Consider the following 15,065-nt stretch of genomic DNA (forward strand, 5'->3'; position numbering starts at 1 on the left):
TGTGAATATAAAATTTTTATTCTTTTTTTTTTTTTGCTTCAAACTCGTGCTTATTTAAAAATAACATTTAGGAATTTATACTGACAGGACATGTTATAGGTAACATCCAAAGAAGACAATCAAAAAATATTTTTTGAAGATTTAGTATGTGTTTGGTATTAAAGAGCTCCTAAATTTACACATGGTTAGCATTAGCAAGATTAAGATTAGACAGTTGATTTATGACTAATGATTATTATAGAAGAATATTGGGGAAAATTTCAATAATTACAATCAGTAAAATAGTATAATTTTTTATTTTACAAAGGACAGTGGTCATGTTTAGCAATAGCTTCACTTGTAAATTAAAGTATACTCACTTCAGTGCTATATTTTGATGCTGTTTCTTTTCCCTTTCCTTCTGGCAAATAACCCATAAGGTACAAACTGCTTCCAACTGGCAAGCTAAACAAAGGCAGTGGCATCATGGCCTACTACCTAGTTGCCAATGTTTATGAAAGGCAAACTGCAAACTTCTGAGTATGGTTCAACGCCACCAAAAGGGGAAAAGTTGCTTCCTCTGCCCACCTTATTCCATGAAAAAAAGTATACTCTGATTTCTGAAATGGATTTTTTTAATTTAGTACTAAGATTCAACAACTATCAACATTTGCAACACTTATTTTTCTAATACCCAGAAACATCCACTTAGGAGTTGTGAGACTAATTTGAAAAATTTAATAATGTTATACAAATGTAAGTTATTGCCAGTAGACAGTAGGAGTAAATCACATGATTTTGTTGTTATTAAAGAATAAAAAAATAATGAAGAACATTTTCATTACATATATTTGTTTCCAAAAATCTCTAAGATAGTTCCATGAAATAAAAGAGTTTAAATGTCAACATACCTTTCAGTTAAAGGCCAAAAAATGGGATTTAAGTAGTGAGATTATTTCTATTGGATTTTATAGTAGTATCAATTAATGCATTAATTAATTAGCTTTAGTTAATTATTTCTGTTTCACTTGATTTAATCTCGCCCAAATGAATGGGTCTCTTTTGGTTGATCGATGCGATACAGAAACTCCGCAGGCAGGAAGTATCCAAGATATTCCACTGTGTCTGGGGTAGTATCATAATGGTAGTGTCCACCTTCTCCATGATGACTAAAACAATGAGTGTGCTCCAATCTCAAATCAAACCCCTAGAACAACAGACAAGCTATCTGTCAGTATTCAAATTATTTTGGATAGGATTTGTTTAAGGGGGAGGGAGACCTTTTTATTAATGTTACAATAGTTTTTATTTTTTTAAGTAAAATATTCACTTAATTCAAAATTCAAAGGGTGAAAAAGGATATATTCATTAAAATGTGTCTTTCTATCTCCTGCCTTTACTACTTCCTCCTTTTCCTTGCAGGCAACCAGTGTAAGCAGTTTTTTTATATATCTTTCCAGGAATATATACTTTTGTAATTTTTACTCAAATGGTAACACCCTGTACATACTGTGCTGAATACTACTTTTCTTCATTTAACAGTAGGCTTGAGATCTTAGTATATCAGATTATAAAAGAGCTTCCTCTTTCTTTTACATCTACATGGCATTCTATTGTACTTACATACCACTTCCCAACTGACATTTAGATTATTTCCAATTCTATTACAGTAATGCTTTCATGACTAACCTTTTAACTAATAATTTCACATACTTTTGAATATATTTGAGGATAAATTCCTAGACATGTATGTAATCATTAGATCAAAAAAATATGACTAGTCAGTATTCTGGTAGATACTTTCTTTGAATTGGTCTATATTATATCTTTTTCTACTGTATAATATTAGACTATAATGATAGTATAATGAGCAACAAATAAGGTAGGATACCTGAATCTTGGTCTTGATTCTACTATTTAATAATATGACTTTGGGTGTTATTTAAAATACCTGTGCCTTAAAAAAATAATAATAAAATAAAATAAGACACCTGTGCCTCAAAAGTAAAACCTGCCCAGCCTAACTCATAGGGGTGGTTAGCCACCTGCTCCCTTATCTTTCATGATAATTCTGGAGACTATCCTAGTTCTTAAATAACAACACAAAAGTGCCCAATTTCAAAAGAATATCCTAAAAACTAAGCATTATCACTGTATGACACTGCAATATAGAAGACAGACATAAACTTACTGGGTCTCTGGAGACAAAAACTGGCAGACAAACCAAAGGAGCTTTCATCTCATAAAAGCGCAACCATTTATTCACCTCTTCATCAGAGTTCAATGGGCAGGAAGAAAATTCTGTGGGCTACAATAAAATATCATTCTAAATATACAGATTATTGAGAATTAAACTTTTAAAATTATATATAACTTCATGAAGTTAAAAATTTAAGCCTTCTTATACATTTAATTATTTTTAGAATCAAAACAAATTACATACCCTAGTTTTCAAAAGGATCACCAATCAAGTGTATAAGCTAAAATGTATGAATGAATGAAGGAAGGAATGAGTCTATTACTATCTTTTTATTTTTCATAGCCTCTCAGTTTTCCTGGAAATATATCCTCATCCTAATTTTAAATCTCATTACTGCTACTGGTAGATGGGTTGGGGGAGGGGGAAGCAAGGCATTAGAAATTGGTAGGAGCATCAAAAAAAATAAAATACTAAGGAATAAACTTAATCAAGGAGGCAAAAAACTTGTACTAAAAGCATTGCTGAAAGAAATTTAAAGACACTCCAATAGGGGCACCTGGGTAGCTCAGTCTTTTGGGTGACCAACTGGATTTCGGCTCAGGTCATGATCTCAGGGTCTGGAAATCAAGTCCTTATTCAAGCCCCATCTGCAGCTCCCCATCGACCCCTTGAGCCCTCTTCCCTTGTGGAACCCCACTATGAGGGTGGCAAGGAGCGCCACAAGGAGCCCTGAGGGCACAGCAGGGAGTCTGCTTCTCTCCCTCTCCCTTCCCCCTCCCCACACTCATATATGTGCACACGTGTGCGCTCTCTAAAATCTTTAAAAAAAAATAGGATAAAAAGATTCCAATAAATGAAAAAATATCCTGTGTTAATGAATTGAACTTAATATTGTCAAGATGTTAATACTACCAAAAGTGATCTAAAGATTCAATGCCATCCTTATCAAAATCCCAAAGAAGTGTTTTGCAGAAATAGAGAAGAATCCATCGTAAAATTCATATGGAATCACAAGGGACCCTGAAGAGTCAAACCAATCTTGAGAGAAAAAAGAAAGTTGGAAGTCTAATACTTCCTGATATCAAACTTATTACAAGTAATCAAAACAGTGACAATGGCATAAAGATCAGTGGAATAGAATAGAGATCCCAGAAATAAACCCTTGCATATACAGCAAATAATTTTCAGTAAGGATATCAAGACCATTCAATGGAAAAAGGATAGTCTTCAAAAAATGGTGCTGGGAAAACTGGATATTGATGTGCAAAAGAATGAAACTGGACCCTTAATTTATATGTATACAAAAATTAACTCAAAATGGATCAAAGACCTAACGGTAAGAGCTAAAATATAACACTTAGAAGAAAACACAGGGAAAAGTTTCATGACACTGGATTTCACCATAATTTCTTAAATTTGACATCAAAAGTACAGGCAACAAAAGGAATAATAAACAAGTGGGACCACATCAAACTAAAAATTTCTGCACTGTAAACAATCAACAAAATTAAAAGACCATTTATGGAATGGGAAAAAATATTGGCAAACCATATATCCAGTAAGGGGCTAATATCCAAAATATACAAGGAACTCATACAACTCAATAGCAAAAAAACAACCCAATTAAAAAACAAAAGAACTGAATTAGACATTTCTCCAAAGAAGACATACAAATGGCCAAAAGGTATATGAAAAAGTGCTCATATCCACTCATCATCAGGAAAATGCAAATCAAAACCATGAGATATCACACCTCACTCCTGTGAGGATAGCTATTATCAAAAAAAGCAAAAACAAAAAACAAGAGATGGGGAGGATGTGGAGAAAAGGGGATGCTTGTATGCTATTAGTAGGTATGTAAACTGGTACAATCATTATGGAAAATGATATGAAAGTTCCTCAAAAAATAGAACCATATGATCCAGTAATCCCACTTCTCCCACTTCTGGGTATATCTATCAGTGGATGAATGGATAAAGAAATTGTTTTGTGTGTGTGTGTGTGTGTGTGTGTGCGTGTGCATGTATATAAAATTGTGATAAATACATATGAGGAATGTTCTTCAGGCTTAAAAAGGAAGGAAATCCCACAATTTGTGACAACAGGGATGAACTTGGAGAACAGGGTGAAATAAGCCACACGCAGACAAATATTGCATGGTATCACTTACTGGAATCTAAAGAGTCCAACTTAGAGAAAGAGACTAGAAGCATGGTTGCCAGGGGCTGGGGTGGGGAAAATGAGGTATTGCTCAAATGGTACAAAAACTTTTCAGTTCTAAGATGGGTAAGTTTTAGAGATATGATGTACATTATGGTAACTACAGGCATACCTTGGAGATATTGTGGGTTTTGTTCCAGACCACTGCAATAAAGTGAATACGCAATAGAGCAAGTCAAATGAATGTTCTGGTTTCCCAGTGTATATAAAAGTGATGTTTACACTATACTGTAGCTTTTTAAGTGTGCAGTACCATTACATCTAAAAAAATGTACATACCTTAATTTAAAAACACTTTATTGCTAAAAAATGCTAACAATCATCTGAGCTTTCAGCAAGTCATAAACTTATTGCTGGTGGAGGGTCTTGCCTCAGTGTTGATGGCTGCTGAGTGATCAGGATGGTGGTTGCTGAAGGCTGGGGTGGCTGTGGCAATGTCTTAAAAGAAGACGATGAAGTTTGACACATCAATTGATTCTTCCATTCACTAATGATTTCTCTGTAGCATGCGATGCTGTTCAGTAGCATTTTACCCACAGGAGAACTTTCAAAACTGGAGTCAAGCCTCTCAAACCCTATAGCTGCTTTAGCAACTAAGTTCATGTAATACTCTAAACCCTTTGTTGTCATTTCAACAATCTTCACAGTATCTTCACCAGGAGTAGATTCCACCTCAAGAAACCACTTTCTTGGCTCATCCATAAGAAGCAACTCCTCATCTGGTAAAGTTTTATCATGAGATTGCGGGAATTCAGTCACATCTTCAGTTCCACTTGTAATTCTAGTTCTCTCACTATATCCACCACATCTGAAGTGACCTCCTCCACTCAAGTCTTGAACCGCTCAAAGTCATCCATGAGGGTTGGAATCAACTCCTCCCAAACTCCTATTTATGTTGATATTTTGGCCTCTACCCTTGAATCACAAATTTTTTTTTTTAAAGATTTTATTGATTGGGGCACCTGGGTGGCTCAGTTGTTAAGTGTCTGCTGTCGGCTCAGATCATGATCTCAGGGTCCTGGGATTGAGCCCCTCATCGGGCTCCCTACTCTGCGGGAAGCCTGCTTGCTTCTCCCTCTCCCACCTCCCCTGCTTGTGTTCCCTCTCTCGCTGTGTCTCTCTCTGTCAAATAAATAAATAAAATCTTAAAAAAAAAAAGATTTTATTTATTTGAGAGTGTGCGCACAAGCAGGGGGAGTGGCAGGCAGAGGAAAGGGAGAAGCAGGCTCTCCGCTGAGCATGAAGCCTGATGGCTCGATCCCAGTACCTGAGATCATGACCTGAGCCAAAGGTAGATGCTTAACCAAGTGAGCCACCCAGGCACCCCTCACAAATGTTCTTAATAACATCTAGAATGGTAAATCCTTTCCAGAATGTTTTCAATCGACTTTGCCCTGAGCTGCCAGATATCTATGGCAGCTATAACCATATGAAATATATTTCCTAAATAATAAGACTTGAAAGTTGAAATTACTCCTTGATCCATGGGCTGCAGCATGGATGTTGTGTTAGCAGGCATGAAAACATTAATCTCGTGGTGTGTCTCCATCAGAGCTCTTGGGTGATCAGGTACATTGTCAATGAGCATGAAAGGAGTACTTTTTTTCTGAGCAGTGGGTTTCAACAGTGTGCTAAAAATATTCAGCAAACCATGTTGTAAACAGATGTGCTACCATCTGGCTTTGTTGTTCCATTGATGAACACAAGCAGAGTAGATTTAGCATAATTCTTAGGGGCCTACGATTTTCAGAATGGTAAATGAGCATTGGCTTCAACTTCAAGTCACCAGCTGCATTAGCCCTTAACAGGAGAGTCAGCCTGTCCTTTGGAGCTTTGAAGCCAGGCACTGACTTCTCCTCTCTAGCTATTAAAGTCCTAGATGGTTTTTCTTCCAATAGCAGGCTGTTTTGTCTATGCTGAAAATCGGTTGTTTAGTGTAGCCACCTTCAGTAATGACCTTAGCTAGGCCTCTGGATCACTTGCTGTAGCTTCTACTTCAGCACGCTCTGCTTCTCCTTCTGTTTATAGGTTACGGAGACAGCTTCTTTCCTTCAGCCTCATGAACCAACCTCTGTTAGCTTCAGACTTTTCTTCTGCAGCTTCCTCACCTCTTTCAGCCTTTTATAGGATTGCTCTGGATTAGGCTTTGGCTTAAGGGAATGTTGTGGCTGGTTGGATCTTCTATCCAGACCACTAAAACTTTAACCACAGCAGCAATATGGCTTCTTATCATTTGTGTATTCACTGGACTAACACTTCTAATTTTCCTTCAAGAACTTTTCCTTTGAATTTACAACTTTACTGTTTGGGTAAGAGGTCTAGCTTTTGGCCTTTCTTGGCTTTTGACATGCCTTCCTCACTAAGCTAAATCATTTCTAGCTTTTATTTTTTTGTTTTTATTTTTATTTTTTAAAGATTTTATTTATTTATTTGACAGAGAGAGACACAGCGAGAGAGGGAACACAAGCAGAGGGAGCGGGAGAGGGAGAAGCAGGCTTCCCGCGGAGCAGGGAACCCGATGCGGGGCTCGATCCCAGGACCCTGGGACCATGACCCGAGCCAAGGCAGACGCTTAACAACTGAGCCATCCAGGCGCCCCTCACTTCTAGCTTTTAATTTAAAGTTAAAGAAGTGCGACTCTTCCTTTCACTTGAAGATTTAGAGGCCATTGTAGTGTTATTAACTGGCCTCATTTCAATATTGTTGTGTCTTAGGGAATAGGAAGGCCCAAGGAGAGGGACGGAGACAGGAGAATGGCCGGTTGGTAGAACTGTCAAAACATACCAACATACCAACTGGTTAGGTTGTCCATCTTATATGGATGTGGTTTGTGGTGCCCCAAAACAATTACAATAGTTATGTCAAAGATCACTGATCACAGATCACAATAACAAATATAATAATGAACAAGTTTGAAATATTGCGAGAATTACCAAAATGTGATACAGAGACAGGAAGTGAGCAAATGCTGTTGGAAAATTGATGCCAAAAGACTTGCTTGATGCAGTGTTGTCACAAACCTTCAATTTAGGAAAAATGCAGTATCTGTGGATTGCAATAATGTGAAACACAATAAAACAAAGTATGCCCGTAGTTAGTAATGAAGTATTGTATACTTGCATATTTAAAATTCCTATAATTAGGGGTGCCTGGGTGGCTCAGTCGTTAAGCATCTGCCTTCGGCTCAGGTCATGATCCCAGGGTTCTGGGATCGAGCCCCGCATTGGGCTCCCTGCTCAGCGGGGAGCCTGCTTCTCCCTCTCCCACTCCCCCTGCTTGTGTTCCCTCTCTCGCTCTCTCTGTGTCAAATAAATAAATAAAATCTTAAAAAAAAATTCCTATAATTATTTGGTATTTACAAAAATATTTAGCTATAATTCTGTTTTTAATAATTTGGAAAATTAAGTATTTTCACAATGTTGTGTTTTTCTTTGCAAAATCAGCTGGCTTGCCATTTAAAATTATCAAGATGGGGTGCCAGGGTGGCTCAGTCAGTTAAGCATCTAACTCATGATTTCAGCTCAGGTTGTGATCTCAGGGTCGTGGGATTGAGCCCCACGTTGGGCTCTCCGCTCAGCATGGAGTCTGCTTGGGATTCTCTCTCTCCTTCTCCCTCTGCCCCTCCCTCTGCTCGCACACATGCTCTCTCTGTCTCTCTCTCTCTAAAATAAATAAAATATTTTAAAAAATACAATAAAAAATAAAATTATCAGGATAAAAAACATTAAAACCAAACATTTTTTGATGATTTTACTGATAAAATGAAAAGGAAATTAAGTTTAATGACTTTTATACTATTCATTCATTCATTCATTCCAAAAAAATTTTTTTAAAACCTGAATGTCCTAGGTCTTGCTTTATATATATTCCATTCTTAATGTCTTACAAACTTGTACAATTAGCCCATAAGATTATAATTCTCATAATGAGTTCTTTCCCCAAAACAACCATCTTTTTTTTTGAGAATGAGAGAGAGGGAGAGAGAGGGAGGGATGCTGAGGGGCAGAGGGAGAGGGAGAAAGAGAATCCCAAGCAGGCTCCATGCCCAGCATGGAGCCCGATGCTGGGCTCAATCTCACAACTTGAGATCATGACCTGAGCTGATAATAAGAGTTGGATGCTCAACTGACTGAGCCACCAGGCACCCCACCACAACCATCTTAATAGCAAAATCTATGTATGGAGTTTGGGATTCTGGCAATAAAAATGATAATCCATGTCTAAGGCTTATACTCACATCTCTCTAGATCTTAAAAACAAACACAATGAAAAGAAAGTTCTAATTTATTAACATGAAAAAGGACCCTACTTAAGATATTATTCACAGTGTGATTTAAAGCATTGTTTGTCATTTAAGTTTTAAAGTAATACAATCATAGTAAAAGTATTCAGGTGTCTCTAAGGGTAGAATTGTCGATGTATATTAAAAAACCCTAAGATCTTCAGTATGTGCACATACATACCCACATACACATGCACGCACATACACGAAGGCCCTTACCATTATGTGAGTCTTCGCTTTTCCCTTCTGAATTATGAAAGTGCCTCCCATCCCTACAGGTTTATCTCCGTAATGTTTTTCAAGAGTCTGTCTCATACAAGTCACAAAGTTAAGTTTTCCAGTTCTTCTTTTGGCTTTCACCTCAATGACCTAGAGAGAACATAAATATGCATACCATTGTTCTAAGCTGCAAAATTCTATGTGACTAACTATCAAAGTGAAACACATAATCTAATGCCATCAAGCAAATTATTTGCTTAGAAGACCCACAGAGGAGTTGAGTGAGATGTCTCAATCCTGTCTTGATCAATGATATATATTTTATATATATGATAAGTTGTCATTTACTCTAATAAGTCTTATTCATGCTCTCTTAGAGTTACAGTGAAGTCCTCCACTGAGCTCTAGAGATTCTTATCTTTGTATATTAAAGTGGTTAAAAGTTGAGAATTCCTGGCTTAAAGGGGTTAACCTCTGGTAATTCAGATGGGAAGAGAAAGTGATTACATTTTTTCCTTTCCCTTAAAATTCTGGACTTGTATTACTTCCACTTAATTAGGTCTTTTTTTTTTTTTTTTAAAGTAGGCTCCACACCCAGCACGGAGCCCATCGCAAGGCTTGAACACACAACCCTGAGATCAAGACCTGAGCTGAGATCAAGAATCAGATGCTTAACCAACTGAGCCATCCAGGGACTCCTTAATCAAGTCTTTTTAATTCACTACCTTGTTTCCAAAGTAGCTAAAGTAGCTACCTCTATTTAAAAATCTGAGAGTTCTCACAACTGCTAACACTGTAATCATCTTTTTGTGTTCTAAGAGGAAGTAAATATGAAGTGAAGAATTAATTCTCCTTCCCTCCTCCTTTCTATAACATTTTACTACCACCATTTCTGTCTAGGTCAACCAACATCTGATCCGTCAGGAATGGATTACTTATAGACTAACTACAGGTAGGCACTATCTATTTATTTCAACTGAATGGCTCATGTATTTAACTCACTCCCCACATGAATATTCTGTTACCTTTTATTCCTCAGAATAAAAGATTTATTTATATAAAATCAATTTTAATTTATTCCTCAGAATAAATTCCTTACTATTTTTTTTCTTGCTTACTAAGTATTCTAACCTCAGTTTTAAATAAGACTTTCTCCTTGCCTATAGTACCATAGTAATCTTTCATAACTGGGTTATTTAAAGAAATTTGACTTAGCTAGTTTTGACTTTTCTTAAGAAAACTGTATTTGTGGCAATAAAAGTCCAACTTTTTAGCTATCTGAGAACTTTTGGAGAATACTGTGTTTTTGTGAACAAAAAAAAATCACCTTTCCAGAGTGACCCTCACTGGCAAAAAGATTAGCCAGTAATGCACACCCAAAATCATGATGTTTCTCACTGTATTTCTCTAGTAGGCACCCTCCATCTGCAGGGTTAACACGGGCAAAGTAACTTCCATTCACTGGAGGTTTGTGTTCACTTTCTGTTTGTATAACTGGCATAAACTGAAAAGAAAAGTAAATAAGAAAAGTAAATTAGTCAACCCTGGCGTCAATATGCAAAGAGAATATTAGAGTAACATAACAAAATATCTTATCCTTGACTTAAGATATTTTATTTTCAGGACCTAGTAAGAAAACATGAAGTATGAAATATTTAATTTGTGATTCAAAATGTTAAAGATTTACAAACATCAAAAAATTGAAAAAATATTTTATAAAATGTTTACAGTATTTCTTACAATGTTTCTGTAACATTGTAAATTGGGCTTTAAAATGTCTGACTTTAGATTTTAAACTTTTTTTTCTATATTGAACACTAGGTAAATTATATTAATCTTTCTACAAAAGAACTTGCAAGACTATTGACTAATGGTCACATCTGAAGAGGTGAGGGGATGGGCAGTCTGAAGAGGTCCTTCACTCTTCTATTTAAGAGACGTGAAGAAACAGTGATGTTTTTATGTTGTAAATACACTAACATACACAGTAATAGTACCTTTTGTAAATAATCACCATACCACAGGGGTAGGTCCTCACTATTTAGTCTGAAAGAGGGAATTAATGAAATCATTAATTATTCCATTCATCTTCTGATCAAAAGCTGTTCTCATATCAAAAGGAAAGCTTTATAGTGAAGCCAGGAATTCTCTGATGTGTAATGATTAAAATCTTTCACAATCCATGGTCTCAGCAGACCACATTAGGACTTCAGACTCATCTAACACTGAGTGTATACTCTAAGAAAATCTGAAATTCCAGGTCAGTGCTCCATTATAGTTAGAGCATATGCTATAGTCCAAATCTATATCAAACAATATCAAATCTGTAAAGAAAGATGACATTGCGTATTTATAATTCATTCAAAAAGCATAATTTCTGATAGGGCAATAAAAGAAAAAAGGTAAACTAAATGTCAAATCAATAAAATAAAATAATTATATGTATGCTGACCTCACAATTGAACCCAAGAGTCTGAAATGGGCCTGCTCCTGCTCCAAGAATAAAAGCTCCAGGAAGCTTGATTTCTTTTGCAATCTTATTTATATCATAAACCTATGCAAGAAGAAAAAATATTATTTAAATGATTAACTCATACAAATCTCTTGGTTTACTTTTTTTGACTGAGTCTATTAACACTTCCTTGCCACATTGGTCAATGGATCTTCTAATAATAAAAAGAGGATCAACCCAATTTCTTATAATCTTTATGTGAATGTAAAAAGTAAAAGTACACTTACTTTTTCTTTTTTTACAAAAGGCAATAAGTAAGGCACACCTCCTACTTCTGCAATTCTAGTTTTCCCACAGATGCCTAAAAAAAAAAGTCATCTTAAAAATAGGCAAACCATCTAACTTAAGTATAACATGCCAGAAGGCACTAATTTAATTTATTAAGAGTATATAACTTTTCCATTCTCACAGTTTTACAAGTAGCAGGGGTTGGAAGATGAAAGTAACTCTGATCCCTATCCTATTCTAACTACTTGTGTTTCTAATATTGTCAGAATTAAGCATGACTTGATATAGTTGGTAGCATAAAGGCAACAGAAAGTTGGTAATAGAGCAAGGCTAGAATTGAAGCCAAAGTTTGGATCGGATGAGATTTCCAGAATTAGTCTGTAATGACCTATTCCTTTAAAAATCTGTGCTTTTGGTGGGGGGAGTTGGCTAAAATTGTATTTTTTTTAAAGATTTTATTTATTTATTTATTTGACAGAGAGAGAGGGAACACAAGCAGGGGGAGTGGGAGAGGGAGAAGCAGACCTCCCAAGGAACAGGGAGCCCGACGTGGGGCTCGATCCCAGCACCCTGGGATCATGACCTGAGCCGAAGGCAGACGCTTAACGACTGAGCCACCCAGGCACCCCTAAAATTGTATTTTAATATAGAATATTTTGCTGTTTGAGTTATTAATTATTTGAGAAATCCATACTGGGAAATCAAAGTTGTTTATTCCCAAGGTTGTTTATAGAAATGCAAGTAATTAGAGATAACTTCAGATGCTGGGAACTTTCTACTTACATTTTTAATTAACATCATAGGTACAGCTAGACACAATTTGGGAAAGGTACATTCTTTTTTTTTTTTTTTGAAATGTAGAGTGGAAATTAATTACCTTTTGTTTGAGAAAAAGTGGTCTTGTCAGTTTCATACTAACATTATTACAAAGTAAAGTAGATAAAATTGCTCTATTCAGTTATGCAGAGGGTAGATGTGCAAAATTTTTATAGATCCTATTTATAATTAGGGATTTTAGAAATGTTTTCTATGGGATCAGCAGAAATTACTCATGGATAAGAATCTTTCTCATAAGTGATAGTAATGTTGAAGTTGTCTTTTTGGCTTTGGGGTTTTACTTTTCTTTTTTTATTTTAAGTAGGCTCCACCCCCAACATGGGGCTTGAACTCAGGACCCTGAGATCAAGAGTCACATGTTCTACCAACTGAGCTGGCCAGGCACCACCGGTAATGTTGAAGTTGAAAGAAACCATTGGGGGACAATTTTAAATAGTCTAGGAAAAAGACAAGTAATGAGCTAAAAATGGTTAACTGTAAAGATGGAGAAGAGGAAATTAAGAAAAAGAACAAGGGAGGATAAGCAACTATGGTGAAGGAATGAGCTAAATTTTAGACACGCTGACCTCAAGTTGTCCTTAGCATATATAGGCGGAGATGTCCTGTGGACAGCTGGAATTACCAATCCATAGCTAAGAAAAAGAGAGATGAAGGTGAGATGTGCAGATTTCAAGTTCTTGTATCCAAGTAGTAATTTAAAACCACAGGAGTGGATGGAAAAATGCAGAAAGATTGTATAGAAGAAGAGGCTGAGGAAAGAATTCTAGAAAATGTCAGGATTTAAGAGCCTGCCAGAAAGAGAAATGAGCTAGGAAAAATAAGGAAGAAAGAACACGGAATTAGGAAAGATACCAAGGAAGAAGAGGCAAAAGAACCAAGGAGAGGGGAAAGAAAATGTCAGGCATCAATGGCCGGGTACTATGAAATATGTGAGAGATCAGAAAATACTAGTAAACATACCAAAGTCACTGGTGACTTCAGCAAGACCAGTTCATGTAGAAAGTACCTAACTACATTTATGAAAGATCATTTATATATAAACACACATATCTAGGCTCCTTAGTGTTGCAATTTAAAGGCTTACAAATTATTGACTAGAAAATTCTTTGGATGACAGAATTAAGATTAACCATTTTTTCTTTTCCTTGTATTCTTCTGTGTTTTCTGATTTTTTAATTTTATTTCAACTAATTAATTACTTATTTAGTGGGGAGAATAGATTACTTTTATAATTGGAGGAACCATGGCTATAAAAAAGTATGATGCTAAATGCTTTCAAGGTACAACGAGAAATTGCCATCTGGTACACAAAACTTCTAGAATTTACAGGTATACTTAAAATCAAAGATTTTAAACTGGAAAGACCAAAAGGAACATGAAAGTCAAATCTCTCCATTTTAATATATTTGAGGGTCAAATACATTAGTTGGCTTACCTAGGGTAATGAAATCTATACGTGGCAGAGAAAGCAGCAGAGTCCAGGACTTCTGTGTAAAACTACTTTTTAACAAAGATGTCAGTTACATAATCAAAGAGGAAGTGAGAGTGAGTGTTTATCTCAAATTGCTCATCACAGTAGGGTATAATGGGAGAAGGTCAGACTTTTGAAACAGATACACTTGGATTTGAATCCTGCTTATGATTACCCCTGAGCTTAGCCTCTCTGAGCTTCGGGTTTCTCATCTATAGACTGAGGCTAGTACTTACCTTGCAGTATTACTGTAAAAATTAAAACATCAAATATAGGTGTTTATCATACAAATTATATTTACTCAATCAGCATTACCTTCCCTTCTTACAACATTGGCTGGATGATCACTTGGCAAATAAGTATTTCACAGATGATTCAAATACAAGGCTTTTAAGATCCCTTCTGGTCTTGAATAAATAAATAACATAAAATTTTATGTTTCCATAACAGTCACTTCAATGAGCTAAATTTTGACACGCTGACCTCAAGTTGTCCTTAGCATATACAGGTGGAGATGTCCTGTGGACAGCTGGAATTTGTTAGTTAAAAACAAAACTCTCATGTGATATCAAGGATTCTAGGCTACTGAATATCTATTATGTAATCTGTGATAATAACAAAAGTGCATAAAACAATATTTTCCCAGAAGGGTATAAAGTGAAATTTGCTCAATATAAGAAAACAGCACAGAAATTCAGCATGATTTAGTCTACACTTTGGGACAATATCCTTTATTTGTAGATAATTTAAGATGGTCCTTCATAATAATTCTCATTTCAGAAAAAGATTAGGACTGAAAAAAGTGAATTGCAAAAATTGTTTACCTTTCACAGGAAAGGTGAACGGCTCCTTAGTCAAATCAGGGCAATCAACCAAAGAGACCTGGACATCAGCAAAGTTATCCTTTAGCCCCTTCTGCAGAACTGACAAAGACAAGGAAAAAAAGTTCGTTAACATTAGGTAAAAATTTGCCACCATATATCAAATCTTTCCTCAACATTTTGGATATCATGCTTCCAATCTAAACTTGTATTATTAAAAGTTGGGGGAAGGAGTGCACCTGGCTGGCTCAGTAGGTAGAGCAAGTGACTCTTGATCTTGGTTCAAGCCCCAGGCT

General features: G+C 35.9%; 1 protein-coding gene across 5 annotated transcripts in view; it reads right to left on the reverse strand.

The window, feature by feature from the left end:
• C11H11orf54 (chromosome 11 C11orf54 homolog) overlaps positions 1-15,065 on the reverse strand; it is a 21,954-nt gene continuing 6,889 nt past the window's right edge. For 4 of the 5 annotated variants that reach the window (XM_027579821.2, XM_027579823.2, XM_027579822.2 and 1 more), the window contains 7 exons: positions 14,773-14,871; positions 11,640-11,713; positions 11,353-11,454; positions 10,228-10,404; positions 8,901-9,050; positions 2,171-2,287; positions 1-1,186 (listed from right to left, as the gene is read on the reverse strand). In XM_027579821.2, the coding sequence (XP_027435622.1) occupies positions 1,013-1,186; positions 2,171-2,287; positions 8,901-9,050; positions 10,228-10,404; positions 11,353-11,454; positions 11,640-11,713; positions 14,773-14,871 (893 nt within the window). In that variant the 3' untranslated portion in view covers positions 1-1,012. The remainder of the gene's footprint in view (positions 1,187-2,170; positions 2,288-8,900; positions 9,051-10,227; positions 10,405-11,352; positions 11,455-11,639; positions 11,714-14,772; positions 14,872-15,065) is intronic. The other variant, XM_027579825.2, reaches the window with a different exon arrangement.

This window comes from Zalophus californianus, chromosome 11 (genome assembly GCF_009762305.2).
Source record: "Zalophus californianus isolate mZalCal1 chromosome 11, mZalCal1.pri.v2, whole genome shotgun sequence".
NCBI lineage: Eukaryota > Metazoa > Chordata > Mammalia > Carnivora > Otariidae > Zalophus > Zalophus californianus.